The sequence below is a fragment of the Glarea lozoyensis genome (assembly GCF_000409485.1).
Source record: "Glarea lozoyensis ATCC 20868 chromosome Unknown GLAREA14, whole genome shotgun sequence".
NCBI lineage: Eukaryota > Fungi > Ascomycota > Leotiomycetes > Helotiales > Helotiaceae > Glarea > Glarea lozoyensis.
Genome location: NW_007360988.1, coordinates 1,335,381 through 1,355,556, shown reverse-complemented (window position 1 = coordinate 1,355,556; position 20,176 = coordinate 1,335,381). Strand labels below are relative to the sequence as shown.

Here is a 20,176-nt window from a genome sequence, read left to right as displayed (position 1 = left end):
TTGCGGAACCAAACAAATGCTAATGCATCACAGTCCCCAAATTCTCGAGTGCCGCAGAGAGGGAGAAGGAGAAGGCGATTCACCAGGGAGCACGCACGACGGCGATGTCCTTCTCAGGGCGACCAACTCGGAGCCGAGTGTCGAGTCCTTTCGTTCCTAAGCCTACCAATGGTGCACCTGAGCCATCAGAGAGGGTGGCAGATGTCACTCAGAAAAAGACGTTTATGGATCGGTGGGTTGAGCCTGCTCGAGCACCACCTCGCCCGAGCTTTGCAGAGGCAGGTTTTGAAAGAGGAGGTACGGTTGCAAACATGGCACCACTGGGGACGCTTCCAAGCTCGAAGGTGATGAAGTCTGCGGCTAGAGCTGAGTTCAGAGACGGTGCGGATCGTGTTAGAAGATCCGAAGCCTCGAATGCGACGACTCCAGAAACTCCAGATCCACAACCATATGCTACACGTCAACGATCACTTTCAATAAAGCCTGAACTGGCCCTAATTTCCCCACAGACACCGCGGGACCAGATGAGTCTTCCCTCAACCCCCCAAAAAATGGACGAGAAGATGGAGGAGCCCGTTGGTGAACCTATGTTGGAGCAAGAAGAGGAGGTGGCCGAATCTTCACATTCCCCATTACAAGAGCCAACAAAACCAACGCGAAGCTCCATGTCTTTGTCCTCGCCCGCTCCATACCATAGTCGTGGTCGTTCCGATGTTTTCACGCCGGAGATTGGACCAGATGGTCAGCTTGCAATCGATGTAAAATTGACAGATCGTGTTGTCGAGGCATCTGTCCAGAAAGCCCTGGACCACCAACGGTATCCTACAGCCTATGCTCTACGCACTCTCTACGACGAGTTACAAAACGACCCCAACTTCATAAGGCTCATCGAATCTGCTTACCACGAACGCGCCAGTGAAGACGAACTGACGTTTCTGGAAAAGAAGCTACGGAAAAAGAAGAGGGAAGGCAAAAAGGACCGGACTGGCGAATATTACTTCAACGGAGACGGAAGCGACCCAGCGCCAGCTCAACGACCTCTCTTGTCTACAGTGAGCGCTGCACTAACGTACGACACGATGCCTAACCTCAGACCTGGCTCTGCGCGATCATTTGGCGAACAAACTCGTGATGTATCAATGCTCTCATCTGCATCGCCTGTCAACTGGCCACGTGAACTTGATTATTTCAGGGCGCCACTGGCTCATACATCTCCGTACACTACGAAGCCGCAGCCGTACACATCGATATATGGAAAACCACCCGCTTCCAAGAAGGAGGATGGACCTGTTAACGGTGCCTCGACCCCCTTGAGCGGACACGAGAGATCTGGCTCTGTGACCAGCTCCTCATCGCTATCTTCAATGGACGATGAGACACTCCAGAGTCTTGATCCTGTTGCAGATGGAGAGACGGCTGATGCAGAGAACACTACTGGCAACACACCTCGTCGCAAAGGCCGAGGAAAGCGTGGCGCTGCACAGAAACCGGAGAGCGAGGGCAAGAATCGCTTGGCTGCGGGCCACCGTAAAAGTGCTACGTCGGCACCCCTTCTCGCCAAAACGAACGCAAATGCGCATAATACTAGGGCGAAAAGCGATAATAGCAGCTCTCGCAATTCCACGCCCGCCGAGACCCTTGTTCCCAATGGTCACAAATCGTCAAAGGCACAGCCAATCCCTTCCGCGCCGCCAACCAAAAACAAAACGAGCGCCCCAAGAACGTTTACTTTCTCAACTGCCCCTGTTACGTCCACCTCAACCTCTTCTCCTACGCCCACCACCTTATCGTCGTCCGCGCAGCCACCCTCCACTAATAATAATAATTCATCTCAACACGACGGTGACATGGCTCCGGCTCGTCTCTTGCCGGAATCAGTCACCACCTCAGTATCATCAAAATCAGATGCTCCAACCTTGCCCACGTTCAAGACCAAGTCTCAGGGGAAGGCAAAGCATCGTCCGCAGGACGAGAAGCACGAGAAGCACGAGAAAGACATTTTGGAAAAGAAGCGTGCTGCGAGGGAAAAAACAAATAACTCAGCTAAGATTCTCGAGAGCTTCGAGCGTCATCAGCTTGCTCCTCCACCTCCCCATATTGAAGAGGCCGCTTCAGAGAACGGTGAACTCGTCCCTGCTCCAGCGAAAAAGCCGATCAAGAAGCGCATCATCCTCAACACCAGCACCAGAGAAACAAGGAATCGTTACAATCACAACGACTCAGAAAACAGCTCTCCTACTCTTCTATCATTTCAACCAGACCTTGCACCAGGATCTTTATCGAACTCTCGTGCTGGCACGCCAATCGCTGGTGGTCGGCCAACCAGAAGAGCGAAGACGGGCTCAGGTCTACGTGTCAAAACCTCGTAAGTCATCATTTTATCTCAAGTCAGTGCGTTATTCATTTGTGAAGAAGTGCTTCACCCATCGAGCATTGGGGCTCTCTTCGTTTCACGATCCAAAGCATTCGATTTTTTGCCTGAAATGCTTCGTGATGTGTGCTATCGCACAGTACAACCAACAATGTTTCCGCCTTATTTCAGCCTTTCGTTCTATTCCCTGCTACCTTGTGAACAAGATTATGAGACATTGCTAATGCGATATTCGAAATATAGGCCGGTGAAGAAGAAAGGTGGTATTGTAGCCGGCATTCCTCGAGCAAGCGGTGAACGCAACAGCCCGTCGGGTGTTGGTGCTGGGCCTTCAGAAAGCAAGGTAAGCTGGTTCATTTTATCACACCATGCATTGTACTTATTGTTCTGCTATCACCACTTCGCTTGACCATTGTCTGTTGTCTTTGTAAAGGGAATTGGTGAATGAGTCCGAATTTGGTCACAAACCTTTGGCTGGATTTGTTGCAAACGCCTAGACGCAGAGCAACCTTTGCTCCGCCCTTGCCGAGCTGCCCAACCATGCCACCCCCACATCACCGCTGAGCGTCGCCACAAATTTCCTTCCCTTCATCCATAGCCATCAACATTCATCCTTCTCATGACCGATTTTTAAGCCTCACGACTAACTGATGATTCAGGATGACAACGACGACTACTGTGCAGCGTGTGGTGGCAACGGGGAACTGGTTTGCTGCGATGGGTGCAACCGAGCATTTCACTTCAAATGTGTCGACCCACCGATGATCGAAAATTCGTCACAGGACTCGTGGTATTGCAATACATGCGATTTTGCTCACAACCCTCCTGAGAAGGACGAAAGCAAGAACTCTACGTTTGGCCCCCTTCTCCACAACCTCAAATTCAAGAACCCGAGCGCGTTTCATCTTCCGAAGTCAATTCGAGAGTGCTTTGAAGGCGTTGTCACAGGCGCAGAGGGCGAGTACGAAGAACCTGCTCCTCCAAAACCAAAGTAAGTCGGCAAGGCTGCACGTAATATATACCAGATTCTAACACCCACAGGAACCGCGGCGGTTATGATGAAGCCCCAGATTATTTCCGCACGAAAGACAGCAAAGGCAAATTGATCGTTTGCCATAGATGCAATGGAATAGCATCTGCCCCTGATCGCATGATCATTCCTTGCAGCTTTTGTAGTCTGTATTGGCATCTTGATTGTCTGGACACTCCTATGGCGAAAGAACCGCACTTGGCGAGGCAATGGAGATGCCCAGCACATGTCGACGATATCATGGATGTGCTGCCTGCAAAGCTTGGCCCAGCGCATCGATGGCGGAAGCTGAAAGGAGCTGTTCCCGTTACGCCTACAATTCCTCGTGGCAGCAAGAACAACGGCCACATCGAGATTGAGGAATCTTCTCTTGTTGATGATGAAAACAGGGGATTCTATAATGACACGCAGTTCGGTACTGTTTATAAATTGCCCGAGGAAGGCTTGAAGCTCGACTTCATTTCCAAGTGAGTCTTCAACTCTTCAAATTGCAATAATTCTAACCTGGGCTACAGGGTCAAGCAACAAGGTGGCGGCATTTCCCGGTCTGGGTATATGAACCGTCAAACGTCAGCAACAACCGTCCCGGCCCTTCATAGCCGAAGTCTAGTTGAACAGCAAACAGCACTCACTCTTGCTGCTCTTGCTACAGAAGGTCCTGATCTCAGTATTGATAACCTTACGAAAACTTTAGTGGTAAGTTGAGCTTGGTCACAATCCAGTTTCATATTTTATGTCATGACGCAATTGGTGTCTGCCGCTGACTAAACTTTCAGAGATTCGCACCTCCAGAGGTCATGACGATGATAAGTCAAGTCGATTCAAGCGCCATCGCTTCCAAGGCGATACCCGAGAGTGACAGAAAAAACCTTATGGTTGTGCAAGAGTGGATCAAAAATGTGCTGGCAACATCGCCTGCCACGGAAGTTGGTGAGGACGTAGACGACCCCGATCAACCTGCACGGAAAAGACAAAAGACCAGCAATGGTACCCACGAAGACGAGGATGCTACCATGTTACTTTGAGGCTAAGTTTCACTCATCGAAATGCTTACCTCAGCTCCGATGATTTGCATACTCTGCAGATTTAATTTGGTTGACATTCACGTGACATATCACATGATGGAATGTCACCGGCGAGATTGTAAAGAGACTCCAGTGTTGTCTGACCTATATTGGGAACAAAGTCCTCGCCTGTATTCTTTCGATCTCGACTCGGACCACCCGTCTTACCCGCATTGTATCATATGGCGTCGCGGGTACGCCGACCACCTGACACGTTCAAGTGGTTCACATCACATGGTCTACGATGTGTTCCCTTTTCTTCTTTCTTCTGGATACAATGGGGCCAGAAAGAATGCACTTCAACAATCTCTCATGACGAGAATCTCTTAAAAACACCTTCTCGTGCTTCTATCGCGATCATACAATAGTTGCATATTTATATGGAGGCACGGTGGATGGTAGGCATAACAGACGAAGACCCAAATATGCTTGATAGATCGTGCAGCTACTATTTTTCAGTAATAAGAGAATTATATGAGAAGGTAGTGGGAATTGTAAAGTACCTAGGTAGCTGATCTGACGCGCTACGCTGTCTCGGGAGAGAATGACGTATATCGAGGCAGTACAGATAGGGAGAATGAAGAAATTCGAGTAAACCGCAGTCTCAATGAGTATGTGAAGTCGTTGACTGAAATCTTGGAAAAGCAGCTATGAAAGTGTTGGCTTTGAAACCTCCAGCTGTCTACCAACAAGAGATGTCTGGAGCAGGTATCATGAAGACGCACCGAGCTTTTGTACTTGCTGCAATTGCAGCTTATGCAAGGCACAGAAGCCCTTTAGAATATTTTACAGGCATTCACGGCCACTAATAATCCCGCTTCTTCCAGCACGTGTGCAATATCAGTACCATTCATATTGTAGCTTGCCAGTATTAGATAGAAAACATTTCCTGACGTATCTGAAATGAAAGTGATAGCTGCCATGACCCTAACGAAGGATCCCCTTTGTACTCGCTTAGCATTTTGCACAATTCGAACCCTGAAAGTCACAGGATTTTATGTAATCCGAAGCTCCGGTACCTAGGTATGCATTTTCCGTTGGATCAGAGAGATAGTATGAGAAATACAGTTTATTTGAAATTAATATTAACACATCTACAAACAGAATGATTATTATACAAGCTCAAAATACAATTTGGTCTTTAATACCGAAAATTTGTGTGTGTTTTTGGTCGTGTGCCTGGCAAATACATAGTCTGAAGGTTTTTCCGGTGCCTGTCAGAATACTCCGATTATTTTATCCATACACCGCGGCCAACGACACCCACTTTGTTACTTTCACTTCTCTACTTCCAACGAATTTCGCAAACGCTCGCCCAAGATGGAAAGCGATTCTTTCCAGGCCACTACGGAGGCATTCCTTGAATGGCTGTCCAAAATCGGCGTTCGCATAAACCCCAAAATGACATTGAAGGATCTGAAATCAGAAGGGCGAGGTCGCGGGGTTGGTAAGTGATTTTCAATTTTCTGCAGCACCATATTATCCAGTGCGAATGAGATCAGCCTGTGGTTTTGTACCTTCGCTGGCTTCTTATATCTCTGCGATTTCCTTTCTTTGTTTTAGAAAGCAAGCGCTCTAACATCCATCTAGTCGCCGCCGCAGATTTCGAGGAGGATGAGGTTGTGTTCTGTATTCCCCGGACAGCTGTGCTTAACGTCAACAATGTTTTCGCCGGACAGGACTCAGGTGCTTCTAAGGAAGCTCTGCTGCAGATGCCAAACTGGTTGGTCTGTATACTATACCACATTCTACTTTCTTTACTGACAATCCTTTGAAGGCGCTCACAGCCACCATGATGTCAGAAGGCCAGCAGTCGGATTCAAGATGGGCGCCATATCTCGCTGTTCTGCCGCAGAAACTCGATAGTCTCGTATTCTGGTCAGAAGAGGAACTGGCGGAGCTCCAAGCTAGCAGTGTGGCAAAGAAAATTGGGAGGAGCAGCGCGGAAGAGATGTTCACAAAGCACATCTCCCCCCTCGGACTTGGAGAATTCAATGTGGAACTCTGCCATCAAGTTGCTTCCGTCATCATGGCATACGCTTTCGACATCCCTGAAGAAGAGCCTGCAAAGCAAGAAAATGGAGGCGCTGAGGGTGAAACTGATGATCTTGTCTCTGATGACGGCGAAGACGAGAAGACGATTCTGTCAATGATCCCGCTTGCAGATATGTTGAATGCAGATGCGGAACGTAACAACGCCCGTATTTATTACGAGAATGAGGACCTGGAAATGCGAACGATCAAGCCTATCATGGCAGGCGAGGAGATATTCAATGATTATGGCCAACTTCCACGATCGGATCTTCTCCGCCGCTACGGCTACGTCACAGAAAACTATGCGCAGTACGACGTCGTAGAGATTTCTTCTGCCTCGATAAAGTCACTTATGACTGAGAAACCGCAAGAAATTCAAAGTGGCCAATTTCTGGACCCTTTGACTAGTGCCGAAGCAGAGGAGAGAGTCGCCCTGGCAGATCGCGAAGGCATTCTCGAAGATTCATACGATGTCAATATCGCTAATGCCGAGGAGCGGGCTATTCCAGACGAGCTCCTAGCATTATTGTACCTTTTTCTTCTTGACAACGAGAACCTGGAGGCTATTGTTACATCGCAAAGCGCCCTTCCCAGCCGATCGAAACTAGCAACTGAGCTCGTTGGAAAGGTCTTGGTGAAAGTTCTACGACACCGGGAAGCGGAGTATGCTACCACACTTGAAGAGGACGAGAAACTGTTGCAAGCGGCAAACTTACCACGCCGGACCGCAATGGCCATTCAAGTTCGACACGGGGAGAAGAGAGTTTTGAGACTAGCCGTTGAGGAAGCGATGAAATTCGAAGCAGCGAACAAGCGAATGAGACCAATTCGTGGCTCGGCTTTAAACACAGCGAAAAATGGTTCAAATTTGAACAACAAGAGGCGTGCGGAAGAAGTGTCGAAACCGGGCAAAAAGGGACGACTTCGATGAGATTCTCGGGACCAGCCTCGGAGCATTACATTCAAGAGCAAAAATACCGTGGGCCTACCCCTTCCCAAAATCGGTTAACTGATCACATGTCACATGTCTAACGAGCAACGAGAGGGAGAGTTGATGGTTGAGATTTGCTCCTGAGAGACTTGGTTTTCTTATTTCTTATTGAATCCTCCGAAGTTAAACTACAACAGGTCACCCATGACAGATATGGGCCCATGGGGACAGAACATCTACTTTAACATACGATTTGCTAGCCCTCATCCTGGGCAACGCCTCGAAACCAATAAGATCGACCGAAAACCGGTGTCTTGCAAAGAAGTCTGATGATATACAGTGCGCACTGATATGGCGCTGGTAAGGATGAATATTAGGACCTTCCGGTTTCTGGAAGTCCTTAAGTTGGTGCAACAGCTGGTTGTGGTGCAGCAGCGGTGCGGCTATTAGGTGGGCTCTGAACTGCAGGCCGATTCGGTTCTACTCTTCGAGAGTTCTGCGCAAGATGAGCAGGAAATGGGATTGTGGCCCTGAACTTCAGGGCTCGGGTATCATATGGATCCATTTCATACACTGGCTGCTCATCATCATCGTCTTGATCGTATTTGTATCGATCGGACCTAATCTCGTCATCCAAGGTTTTCACACAAGAGGACATGCCTCTACGATCGATCCATAATCGACCACCGCGACCAATTCGTCTACGATAAGCTGGCCTGGAACGATTCTCATCTTCTTCCGGACTGTTATACCGGAATTTAGCTGGCTCAGTGACTTCCTGGGCCGGCGAAGGTTGGTCAAATGTTTCTGATGTCACGGATGAGGGGGGTGTCATTAGATACTGATACTGCGCAGTGGCAGGGCGGAATCCTGTATCCGGACCATGTCCGTTAACAGGAGAAAGCGGTTCTCGTGTAAGGTCGATATGGTTGGCATTCCATTTCCGATGTTGTAGCGTCTTCTCCTCGATTTCTCGCTGGAGAAGATTCTCTTTCTGTGCGAGAACATCGCTAAGCATTACAAGGTCGGCATCCAGTGGACGGCCATCCGGCCGGGCAGGCAAACGTAGTTGTGTGCCAGGAACTCTTTGCATCTGTGGATAGTCGGAGACTTTCCTCTTCTGGGGCTGTATCATGTCAGCAAAACACTGGTTGACATGGAAAGTTATGCCTACTCTTTGGTTGATCAAGTCTTCGTCATCGCCCTTGATACCCAGTCTGACCTTGGCCTCCTTGACCTTGGCTCTCGCCTCGAAGATGAGTTTGTCAGTATTGATGACCTGTCGCTTCAACTCTTCTCGGTGGCATGCTAATGCTACGAGATGTCGACCTTCCTCGATCTCTCTTCTCAGCCGCTTAAGCTTGTCGGTGCTCTGCACGTCGCGAGCTCTTGTCTTCCTCGTTGGACGGACATCACGACGACGGAAACATACGTAAGGATCTCCGTCATCGTTTTCTTGATGTGTCTCAAATTTCAGAGAAGGCTGCAGCGGATTGTTGCCAGAAGCCTGCCTACGCTCCCTCCAGTGTTCATAAATATCCTTGGCGAGAGTGATCAGCTTCTCTGCCACATTAGCTCGCAGAGGGGCTGTTGAGTCTCCCATTTCCTGTTTTATAAGCTCTGGTTTCATCTTGTCAAACGGCACCACAGTGTTGTCAACTGCTGCGAATGGGGCGTGGGATTGAGCGGTGAGTTCAAACACATCCATTATCTTCTCAAATTTATCCTCCGAGCATCTGTGGCTCGGAGTCTTCTTCTGGTTGTATGCTTTCAAGAACACATCATCCTCAGTGGTCATGTCATAGGGACAACCACATGCTTCTTCGACAGTGTCGGAAAAGCGAATGTACGTATCAGGTTGATGGAATTCGAGGGAGTAGAGCTCATCATAATTAATGTCCGCACCTTCCACCGCAGGAGGAGCGGGGATCTCCTTCACTTCATCCTTCTCCGAACCGTTCGAGTTCGCCTTCAGGGCGACTTGAAGATGGTATTCCTAGAAAAGAGTCAAGGTAAGCAAAAGCCTCCGAGGATGGTGGAGGCCAAGACCCGAACATGAATAATACAGAAAGCGTGACAATAGGTCACGTGACAAAACTTACATTTTCCTCTGAACGTTCAACGCCAGTCTCAACATGATACTGGTTCTGAAGTGAGTCATATTCCGCAGATTCGATCTGTTCTTCGCGGAGGACGGATTGTGGTGTGGATTTGTTGAGTTTCCGTTGCCTCACGACCCTCTGAGCAGGGGCCATGGCGACCGTTTGTGCGACGACAAGCAAATAGGAATTTCAACGCGTGAGAGCGATTTTTTCACGCTGAAAATGTGTATGCGATGTTGGTTGATCATGATGTGATGACGGAAAACATTTCCCATCACAAACCCATCGTGAAGGTGCTTGTTTTGATGATATGAATGTCCGTTGTTGACCGCGTGTCGTGTAATGATGCAAAGTTTTCGCTGCGAGATTCACCCACTTTGGGGATGGCCGGCTCCGATATGTGCCTTGGTCAGGCTCGCCCAGGCACCCACATTCATGCTAAGCTCCTTCTGGCCCAACTCAATATCAAGTTCCTAAGCGACCGCCAGCCGCCAGGAACATCAATTCACAACGCAACGGGACCCGACGCGACAGCCTCATTCCTCAGTCTACCAGCGCGGAGGGATTCACTTTTGTTTGGGTGTAAATTGATATTGCGAGCTTTGCAACAAGAAACTATTATTTGACCACCAGCGACAAAGCAATATCTGGGCTGAAGTTACAACCTCAAACACCCCTCACCACCCCACCTCAACTAAGTCCGCGCTCAACCGTCAATATGGGAAACGCAAGTAGCGCGATGCTGGAGACGATTGTCCAGGGGTCGAATTGTAAGGGACAAGGCAACATATACACAGTGCAGGACTAAAGCGTGGTAGTTGATCGTGATGAGGTTGAGAGACTGCGAAAGCGGTTCATGAAGCTGGACAAGGTCCGCATACCCTTTCCGTACATACATTTCATGATCCGTCTCATGCTAACCACGAGTCTAGGATAACTCTGGCACTATTGAACGCGAAGAATTCCTGAGCTTGCCCCAAATATCTTCAAACCCTCTCGCGACTCGGTCAGCCTCACGCCCATTCCACTTCCCGCCCCCAACTCCACGACTAACCTTCTTCCAGGATGATAGCGATCTTCGATGAAGATGGAGGCGGTGACGTTGACTTCCAAGAATTCGTATCGGGTCTTTCAGCATTTTCGTCCAAGGGCAATAAGGAGCAGAAATTACGGTTCGCCTTTAAGGTGTACGATATTGATAGGGACGGCTATATAAGCAACGGAGAGCTGTTCATTGTGCTCAAGATGATGGTAGGAAGCAATTTGAAGGATCAGCAGCTGCAGCAGATTGTCGACAAAACGATTATGGAGGCGGATCTTGATCGAGATGGCAAGATTAGTTTTGAGGAGTTTACAAAGATGGTGGAGAATACAGATGTTAGCATGAGTATGACATTAGGTATGCATATCTGTCCTAGGTCTATAGTTGAGGATTATGCTAATGCATCTGGCAGATCAATTCTAGACAATGATACCACTCCGTTTCACAAGCGAAATACTTTCAAAGCTCCAAGACCGAATCGACCCTATCTAGAAACAAGTGATTACATAGGACACTGCTCAAGTGACGCTGGAATAGGAATACCAGTGATCCAATGAATGCAAAAGGGCCGATTCGGAACATACTGGACATCCAGCAGATAGCAATGAACATATCTCGCTGCACTATTCATTCCATGTTATCAGGTTACCCGTCCCCTAGTGAAGTGCTGCTTCATGTCGCTGATATATGAGCCGTTTTTCTCCAAATAACCCGAACAAAATAATGACATGTGCACAGATAAGGAGCAATTGGTCGTCTAATTCACGAATTTATATTCATTACAATACACCAGTGGACGAAAAAATCTAGCTGATTTGGACTTAAGATGATGGCTCATCATAAATTATATCATTGTCGCCGCTGGTCACAATATTAACCGGATTGGATACACGGTTGAATCACAGAAGAAGTTTAGCCAATCCACTCAATGATCCCTCCTTTGTCAGTCGCCTCAAGATCGGTGACCATAAGCGGATTTGGCAGTCTACTTGTGACCGTCATAAATACTTGTTGCGAGACAATTTTCATTGAGTCAAGTCCAGTCATGTAGCATGTGTCGTAGCTAAATTCGGAATGACAATTGAGATCAACGTGAATCGTTTTGCCAATGTCTACTCGAGTTTCATTAGTAGCTACAGAGTCGGTATTAGATAGATCTGCGCTTCATATTTTCCCAAGTTTTTAGCTGCATTGACGTTGCAAGTTTTAAGCCGCCACTAAGTCAAGTATAGAATTATCAGATTAATTAATTTCTGGTCTTCCTTCCCTCGGCTATGATGTGTCTCCTCATTATTGAATATACAGCTAGATGTCTAGCGAGCACACCAAAATAAAATTGGGATTTTTTCAAAGACTCATATTGTAGAAGTCTGTTTGGCTTGCACCTTTATATTTGAGTTTTGTTTTGGCTCATTAAAAGCTAAAATGAACCGTGATTCGTATATTGTGATTTACTACTGTGTCTCGGATGTTCTTTGTGTTTAGAGGCAAGTTCTTAAATTTCACGTCGAATCTACCATGAGTTCGTGTTTGCTGTGTAGTGGAGTTAGTTATGTCCAGTGGATCAAAGCAATAGTGAAGTTACTCATAGTAGGACGAGCTGCTTAGATTAGAAAAGAGTAGACTCACAGTATTCATAATTGGTCTTGTTAGAGTAGAGTATTTTAAAAACAGCGGCATATTATCCAGAGTAAGGTATGTATAGGTATCGCTATATCACTCTATTTATTCAAGTCACCGCTTGTATCATTGTCACTTGCCTCATGTATATTTAAGAAATCACAATGTGACCGTAAATTGAAATTACACATTTCTGTTGGGGTCGTTCTAGATTTGGATTCGCTCGTTATATTGGAAAGTCTACAATCAAACAAGTGTTTTATTGCTACGGTTGGACTTTCAGTGATCAGCTTGATTGGGAGTACGATGATTATCTTTTGAAATTAAACGGAATCTGCAAAAGGTCTTGTTTTTAGATTGGATGATCATTCGATGGGGTGTGAATACTTCCTAGATTCCATTCTGATTATACCGAATATTGCAGTGTGATGCACGACCAGGCTCAAATCAATCGGAAGCCGACTTTCTACTCAGCAGTTACTGGTAATGGTAAAGGCTCATCTTATAAAACCAACAGTACATTTCAGCAAGTCGAGCGTGCTTAGTGAAATGATACAACCACCAGCAAACATATTTTAGTGTAAATACAATTCAGTTGAGCCAGATGTGGGCAGTAAATTAGTTGTTTAAGAGGCCGTAATATGTAGTTCGGACATGAAAGTACCTCAATACATGCAATTGCTAGCGAAGGCTTCTGGAGAAACGAACAGCAGTAATTTGAGAGAAGTGAAACCAGAGTCTATTTCGTCTTCTCAATATAGAAAACCAATAGCTTGTGCTGGCGACAAAGCAATAATGACAACCGAACAACACGTGGAAAGATGTCAAGATTGAAATCTATTCCGAACCACTCGGCATTTTTCCAGTTGAAAATCAGAAAAGACTACTTTATTCGCCATATGGGCTGCAGGACAAGCAACTTTCAAGATCAAAGAAGGGAATGAAGAGGGTTTTTAGAGAAAAAACACCTTTAGTTGTACTTGTGTTAATAGGTCATACTTACTACTCATAAGGCCTGTAATCACTCTCTCTTCTAGGATATCTTCCAAATCCCTAAAACCAAATAGTCGTAGAAATATCTACAGGAATATCTTTTGGCAAAAATGACTGAATTTTTAATTAAACTCAATTATAGTGACGACTGTTATACAGTATCTGTTCTGAATTCGAGAACTTGACCACTTGTTCCGAGAGCAATCAAAATTTAGTGATGATCGTGAGGCATTAAATTCGCGTTTCCGGAAAACTTTATAATAGCTATATAGGAAAGCACGCGACCAATTGTTAATTATTTTCTGAGCTACACATTATTGACTTATAAGTAAACGCAATCTTAAGTTAAAATCAATATAAATAGGACACTATTTCACTCACTCACAAGTAAATCATAACTTTCCGCTAGGAGATGTACGTTGATTCAGATTATAGCCTGTTAAGTGTGGATCATGTTATTTCATCTCACACAAATGTCAGATTAAGTCTAAACCGTCCACCAGACAGTGTCTAGACCAAATGTCTCGCATTTCGGCTGAAAGGCATCTTTTTCCTACACTCTTATCCTTCCCAAATATGTTATAGTGGGATCACGTCTGTCTAGTCAGATTCTGCAGATCTTCACAGCTACAGGTTTCCCCCTCAAACTCAATCTGACTGGATTCCTCACATCTGTGCTTCTTGCTTTATCTATTCAAACGTCTGAAGTAAATATGTCAAGCTCAGAAGATATCTGTAAATTACGTTATTTTGTCAATGAAAAGTCGGCTACAGACGAGAGTATGAGCCGTTAATTGCAGCACTACTCTGAACCTACTATTGCTAAGGAGAGTAAGTCATATCTCAGTTTCCGAAACATGATTAGCTTGATATCAAAGTCTAATAAATTTTAGTTCCTGATTTGGCAAGGAAAGATAAGACTTTACCTTGCTGCAAAAAACAGATACCTCAACGTTCAGACCATCTCAAGTAACGATTAACTATAAGTGATACTATTCGCGTGCTCAAAAGCCTGATGATTTAGATAAATGGCATAGCCAGATGAGCAATCGAAACACTGGTAAATACCAAGCTCACGCTGTGAGAAGTCCATAGTATCCAACTTCGAGTCAAGAGACTTTGATTGCATGATGACCTAAACAAACGATCTATCAGCCAGTCAAGTGATTCATGCCAGGCAGAACCTTAGCACCACGACTATTTTTAGCAACGGTGCGAAGACCTAGATCCTAGAATGAAGTTCATCCGGCTGTTCATGCCCCGAAAGCTCTTCACGACCTAAAACATTCACGATTCTAGCGCTGGAAACATGGGAGCTCTGCAATGAAGCTCCACGTGTCCTCCAATACGACGATGCCTGAGCTTCCTGGGCACGTGGAATTTTCATGGCAGCTTGGACAAATTGTAGTCCAAGACAATGCTCACGACTTGGTTCACCCTTTCAGTTGTGAGTCAAACGTGTAGGAGAGTTCTAGCGTAGGATTCTAATGTTTGGAATACCAACGCATGAAGCGTCTTGATTTAGGTAACTCGACACACAAAGCAAACAAAATCCGAGCAAGAAATGTTTGCTTCCGGTTGCGAGTGGTCCACGAAGTAGTTTTCCGGCTCCCACAGTCCGGAAAGCATGGTGTACGGGAACGTATATTGTTTCAATTTGTTTGTAAGCTGCTTGTTTCAAAAGCGCGGAAAGCAGCAGTCGAGAAGCGTGCTCACGTTACATCGCCCTCGTACCCTTCGTGACATCAGAGAATTTTGTACGACTCGTAGCGCTAGTGGAGATCCGGGGTCGCGTATTCGCATTCTTGTTGGCGCAATCGACGAGGATCTCGCTTCGCAATGTCATGTTTGAAGGAACGAGGAAGGCGTCCACACGTGCCCAAATACCAGTATAATTCAATGAATTACACATGGACATATCAAGAAAGAGATTGAATTGGCGAACACATTGAGAAAAGTAGAACTTCCAAACCGGCGTTTCCGAAAAGCTCGAACAGATTTGTACCGTGGTAAGGATGAGAAAAGCAATTACGTGGGATGATTCGCTGCCGTGGAGATGGTGGAAATTGGATTCCTTCTTAGTGTCTTCTAGAAGACTGGAAGTGAGTCCGGTCTGTGCTGTTGAAGCATCAACGGGCTGATGCCGCTCGTATTTGAACCAGGAATGACCTGGCTACTGTAGTAGTCCATTGGTGTGAAATTCGAAGGTTTGAACACTTCGACGAAGTTCACTAAAACGGATAGTTATCATGTGCCGGGCTTTGGGCTCTCGCAATTCGACTTCGATTTGAGTTGGATATTGAATAAAAGCTCAAACGTTTAGGAGACTACTGTGGAAGTAGCTGGTCATGGCACTAGGGCAGTTATTGACCGACATAATGATCTGAATTTGGCATTTCAAGAAGCCTTTTCCACATGTTGCAGAATGGGAAGAAGTTACCAGGTCTCCATGCTAGGAAATCCGCAGACAGTAGTCCAGCGGTCATTGATGACTTCAGCATAGGAGATTAAAATGTAAGACATCATGTCGGTAATTAAGAAGTAGAGGACAGAAATCGATGCAAGAAATACTCAACGGCTTACGGCTTGACAGACAACTTGGCGTACACTATGGAGAATAATTCCACGATTTTCTCACCGAAATTGAAGGATGTTCGTTGGAAGCCCATTCAGACTTCAAGGGAACCCCTTCATATTTCCTCGAGACACGCGATGCTCACGTTTATGACACCCTAGGGTCTTCCCCGAACGGAGGAGAGCGGGACAAAGTACAGAAGGGTAATTTTCGTACACCCGGGGGAGGATTACGAAACTGCAGCCTTGAACGCTGCTACACTGGTGATTCTCGGATCTTTCTTCTTTGATGGGCCGGGCAGCCTTGTTGAGGCTATAGGCCCATAACTTTCTTCTTCTGGTGATTACGTGGTTGTAGATGGGAAATTGGAGATGTGACGCCTAAGAAGCGGTTCTTTTCGTGGTTTCAAAGTGTCGATCCACTTATTGGACCCGTTCAGGGTGGACTTGCGAGTTATGTGCCAGAGCTCAACCCCACACGTTGATATTCGAAAGTGTTCGGTTGCACCTGTTCCGTTTTTGGAGTTTCTTGAAATGATGCGCAATATAGGGATGGTCGGGTGTGCCTGTTAGTTATGCGTTGAGCGTTTGGCGTTGATTGTGTTTGTCTGTCAGGTTGAATTACTTTTTCCACGAATGTTGTAGATGTCCAAAAATATATCAGAGATCGCTAGTGTGAGGATGGGAAAAGGGGCGATTGCCGAGGATCTCTAATCCCAATGCAACGCAGGGCTTAAATCTGGTTGGAGGAGGGGAGGCATCCAGGATCAGCACTGGTTAAGGCGTACCCAGCGTTGCATCGGCCATACTGGGCATTTCGCTCTGAGGTGCCATCAACGCACATCATATCGTAATTTCCATTGGGTGAAAGCTGCTGAAGCACTCGAAAGATGAACCCGACTGGTAGTGAGGCATTGAGGACAATACAGCTAGCTCGAGATCTTGAGATCTGCTCGGCTTTTATGGCTGAACCGCTTCTTGTCTTTCACACGCGTTGCTGAAGGTACCGTTCGTACTTTATCCTGGACAGAGAGTGAGTCCGGAAAAGCAGGAGCTGTTGCTTAGAACTTTGATGTAGAATAGAGCATGCGGAGCTTCATTGTACTGAAAATGAGTATCTTCCAACAACTGCTACTTCATACAGGTACTGTAACTCTCTCAGGTCCTGAAGCCCGCTGTTTGATGAGCACAAAGAGATCATGTTGCCTGTGTAGATCCTCCAATTAATTCAGGGGTATCTGCTGCAAGCGACAGGCCTCTTTGGCTGGGTCACACACGCTGCAGTGGAAGAGACAGGGAGCACGAGCAAGGAATAAGCGCACCAAATGCAAGGTTTTGTTTTTCTAACGACGTCTGTCTCTGACGCCTCGAAGAAAATGCATGGAACAGGCCTCGAACTTTGCTGTACACAACCCAATCCAACTCCCAGAGACGCATCCCCATGTAATTTTTGGGGCAGCTCACAATAGGCACCATGTCGATTCGTCAACAGCTGAACAGGTGGGATTGCTTCCCTGAAGACGGCGTTTTAGGGGGGCTACTCACTGGATTCCAGCGCGAGCAAATACCCAAACTACCCGGAGACAAGCCCGAGTGCCAACATAGGAGCCCTAACAGTGCTGTCAGCGGGCGCTTCTCACGTGTTGCCCCATCCTATGGGCTTGTATCTGCTGCCGGCCAGCTCTGCAGGGGCGCTGGCGGTCGGAAAAGGTGATTATTGGGAGGCGAGGAGAGTGATTTCGAGCTCAGCATTCAGCCAGCGTCTAAGGGAAACGCAATAAGATGCGAACGGCACCTAGCCACTCCGTGTGCTTAGGAGCTACGTCGTCGGAAGGGCTGCAATGCTTCTTCAGCTGCTCACAATTGGCAGATAGACCCGAGAGTCGTTCTCTTGATGTCTCGATCTGGCATAGCCGTAGGGAACATACAGGCCCATTATCTTCAGTACCACCCAGATAGTCTCACAACACAAAATCAAGCTTAATTCACGCCGAACTGTGAAGCACAGACCCAACCACACATGCCCAATGGTCCTATCTCACAGTTGTCTCCGCGCCACATCTGGGTAGTAGGAAGACACATTTGAACTAGGGACCCGGTGCTGTGGTGACGGGTTCGACTATGATGCGGATGCACTGCACATGCAAAAGCGGATGCAATTGCGAAAATGTCCCAGAAACTCGGGGATTAAGTCGATGGTACATTGCTTTGTTGTGCGTTTGTGGAGGCTGATGGTGTGAGGACTGGCTTGGAGGCGGGCAGTTGGACTGGACGGGACTAGATTTTGATATGGAACAGGAAATCTGTTCCGTTTGCACTTTGTTGCTTCTTTTGCACGTCTTCTGTCAGCTGGCTTCCCTTCAACATCCTGTTCTTTCTGGACAACCACCTTAGACATTTCCTTGTCAACTGTCTCGACACTATGGTCTTGGAGGTCAATAATTAAGTATTGCTTCCGTACACGGCGACTCCTTTCGAACGAATAAATATTCCTTGTTTCTGACGCTCTCTCCACCTCGCTCGGGGCTTTTCAGCTTCCTGCTTCAGACAGATATTCCTTTTCCGGAAGGCGGAGGATACGCAAAACGTATTGGAAGCCAAAAGTTTGTTTCTCCACTGCGCCTGACTCGGCAGACTATTCTGCTGGCACGACCCGTCAGCCGTGTTGACCGCGACAACATCAATTGCTTCTGTGGTGCTGTCAAATCACCATTGTTGTTGCGACCAAAAGCTTTGTCGTTCTCGCCTGGCTTGATTGATACGCCTCGGTCTCTCCAGATCCCAAAGTTTCTGTGTGGCGCCGTAGATCAATGGTCCCATATCGCATTCCAAGGACGCCGCGGCGATCATTCTGCTCTAGCGCAGGTTCAATACTCATAACCCGGTCAACGATCGATTTTGTGTCTGCAGCGCTGTTTCTTGATTTATCCTCGAGATTGGCTCCTTCGAGTTGGACCGTAGACTGTCTCTTAAAGTATCGTTCGCTCTCTCCTTTTGGAACCCTTCCTTCCGGGCAATAACAAAGTCAAAACTCCCCCAAGAGCTTATTGCCGACTCCGGCCGATACGCACAACCTTACTGAGTCGCGACATCCACTTTAGTTGTCTTCCAAAACCCCTACTTGTCTCTCCACATTCGACAAGCGCGCCTGGCTTCGATTTCGTGCTTGCTGCAAAGTAGCTCAAAACAGCTGCAACACTCGGTGATTCTTTGATTACACCCAACTGTCACCGGCGACCTATTCTGGGAAGAATTGAATATCAGAGAGCCCATTATTACTGCTCCTGCTAGGTTTCTACACAGATCCACGTCGCTTCAACCTGCTTTCATTGGCGGTACTCCTATTTCGCTCTCGGCTTACGAGAAAAGGGAGAAGACCTCGAGGTGACCCAAGTACCCTCAGATTCAGATTGTACCTGACAAGATCGCTTGTTACTGCAGAATAAGAGCAGCTGTCGGAGGATTCTGTGCGTGTTCATTGGGCTGCTGTCACAGCCCAACGAAGCCCAAGAGGAAATAAGACGCGGAGCTGGAATTGCTTTGCCATAACATTGGCCAATCTTCACTCGAGACTCGTTCAAGCAAAGAATCCTTCAAACAGCGCTACACAAAGAAAGCGGTACGAGTTCACCAGTAAAGCCGCAATAAGTGCCAAACATCACTGCGTAGTCTCCCGGGCGGTGACCAACTTTGCAACTAGCCATATCTGCACTGAACTTTGCAGTAGTTGCACTTGCAACCCGGTCGCACGGCCTTCAACGTCCATCTCGGAAGCTTTAGATGCGCGAGCAGGTTTTGACATCTTGTACCCAGAGTTGACATCTCTAACTTCTATTTCTGTTCCAATTTACTGCAGCCTCACTTGGGCTCTTGGAGCTAGGAACGTGCACTTTCTCTTTGAATATAGAGCAACCGGGACACGTCCTTTCAGCTGGTGCGATTCCGTCTCTGCGCCAAAACATCCGGCATCTGGAGAGCTCGCTCGAGAGTGAGCGACGTGTGGACAGCGAATTCCAAGAGCTTCGGGCATCAAAGCTTCTGCTACGCAGAACTTCCATCCTGCTACGTCCGTGGGAAGTCAGTCACTTTGAAACGTAAGCCAAAGACCCATTTTAGGGCTTCTGGAAGAGACAGGGCAGGTATTAAGGAGTGGTGCCGGCCGTCTAGAGACATCACAACGTTGAAATAAGGCGGACATCCCATAACCCTACCCTAGAATCAACTGTCGATCGGTATAGGAGAACATACCCAGGAAGTAGAAGCACCGACACGCCGTACCCAGGGCCCCTTTGCTTCACAAGAAGATCGCCAACAACCCAGAACCCAACTCTCCCCGCAAGGACCTTGCATGCTGTTATCACAAGAGCTTTGTCAAGGATAGACCCAGGAGTGGATGACGAAAGGCTCGACAACTC

At 47.1% G+C, this 20,176-nt stretch overlaps 4 protein-coding genes across 4 annotated transcripts; 3 read left to right on the top strand and 1 right to left on the bottom strand.

Annotated features, from left to right (window-relative positions):
• Positions 1–104: 104 nt before the first annotated feature.
• Positions 105–4,426, top strand: GLAREA_07036 (FYVE/PHD zinc finger; the record flags this gene model as incomplete). Its single annotated transcript, XM_008080984.1, has 6 exons — positions 105–2,365; positions 2,615–2,714; positions 3,031–3,362; positions 3,413–3,868; positions 3,917–4,097; positions 4,178–4,426. 6 exons carry the CDS (start codon positions 105–107, stop codon positions 4,424–4,426), a joined length of 3,579 nt encoding a protein of 1,192 aa, XP_008079175.1.
• A 1,359-nt stretch (positions 4,427–5,785) lies between these two features.
• Positions 5,786–7,430, top strand: GLAREA_07035 (SET; the record flags this gene model as incomplete). Its single annotated transcript, XM_008080983.1, has 3 exons — positions 5,786–5,912; positions 6,056–6,192; positions 6,243–7,430. 3 exons carry the CDS (start codon positions 5,786–5,788, stop codon positions 7,428–7,430), a joined length of 1,452 nt encoding a protein of 483 aa, XP_008079174.1.
• A 400-nt stretch (positions 7,431–7,830) lies between these two features.
• On the bottom strand, positions 7,831–9,685 carry GLAREA_07034 (uncharacterized protein; the record flags this gene model as incomplete). Its single annotated transcript, XM_008080982.1, has 3 exons — positions 7,831–8,556; positions 8,605–9,426; positions 9,533–9,685. The coding sequence occupies 3 exons, from the start codon at positions 9,683–9,685 to the stop codon at positions 7,831–7,833; spliced, it is 1,701 nt and encodes a 566-aa protein (XP_008079173.1).
• Positions 9,686–10,250: 565 nt separating this feature from the next.
• GLAREA_07033 (EF-hand) lies at positions 10,251–10,997 on the top strand (the record flags this gene model as incomplete). The annotated part of the gene is made up of 5 exons (XM_008080981.1): positions 10,251–10,302; positions 10,351–10,403; positions 10,465–10,538; positions 10,597–10,931; positions 10,987–10,997. 5 exons carry the CDS (start codon positions 10,251–10,253, stop codon positions 10,995–10,997), a joined length of 525 nt encoding a protein of 174 aa, XP_008079172.1.
• Between the last annotated feature and the right edge of the window lie 9,179 nt (positions 10,998–20,176).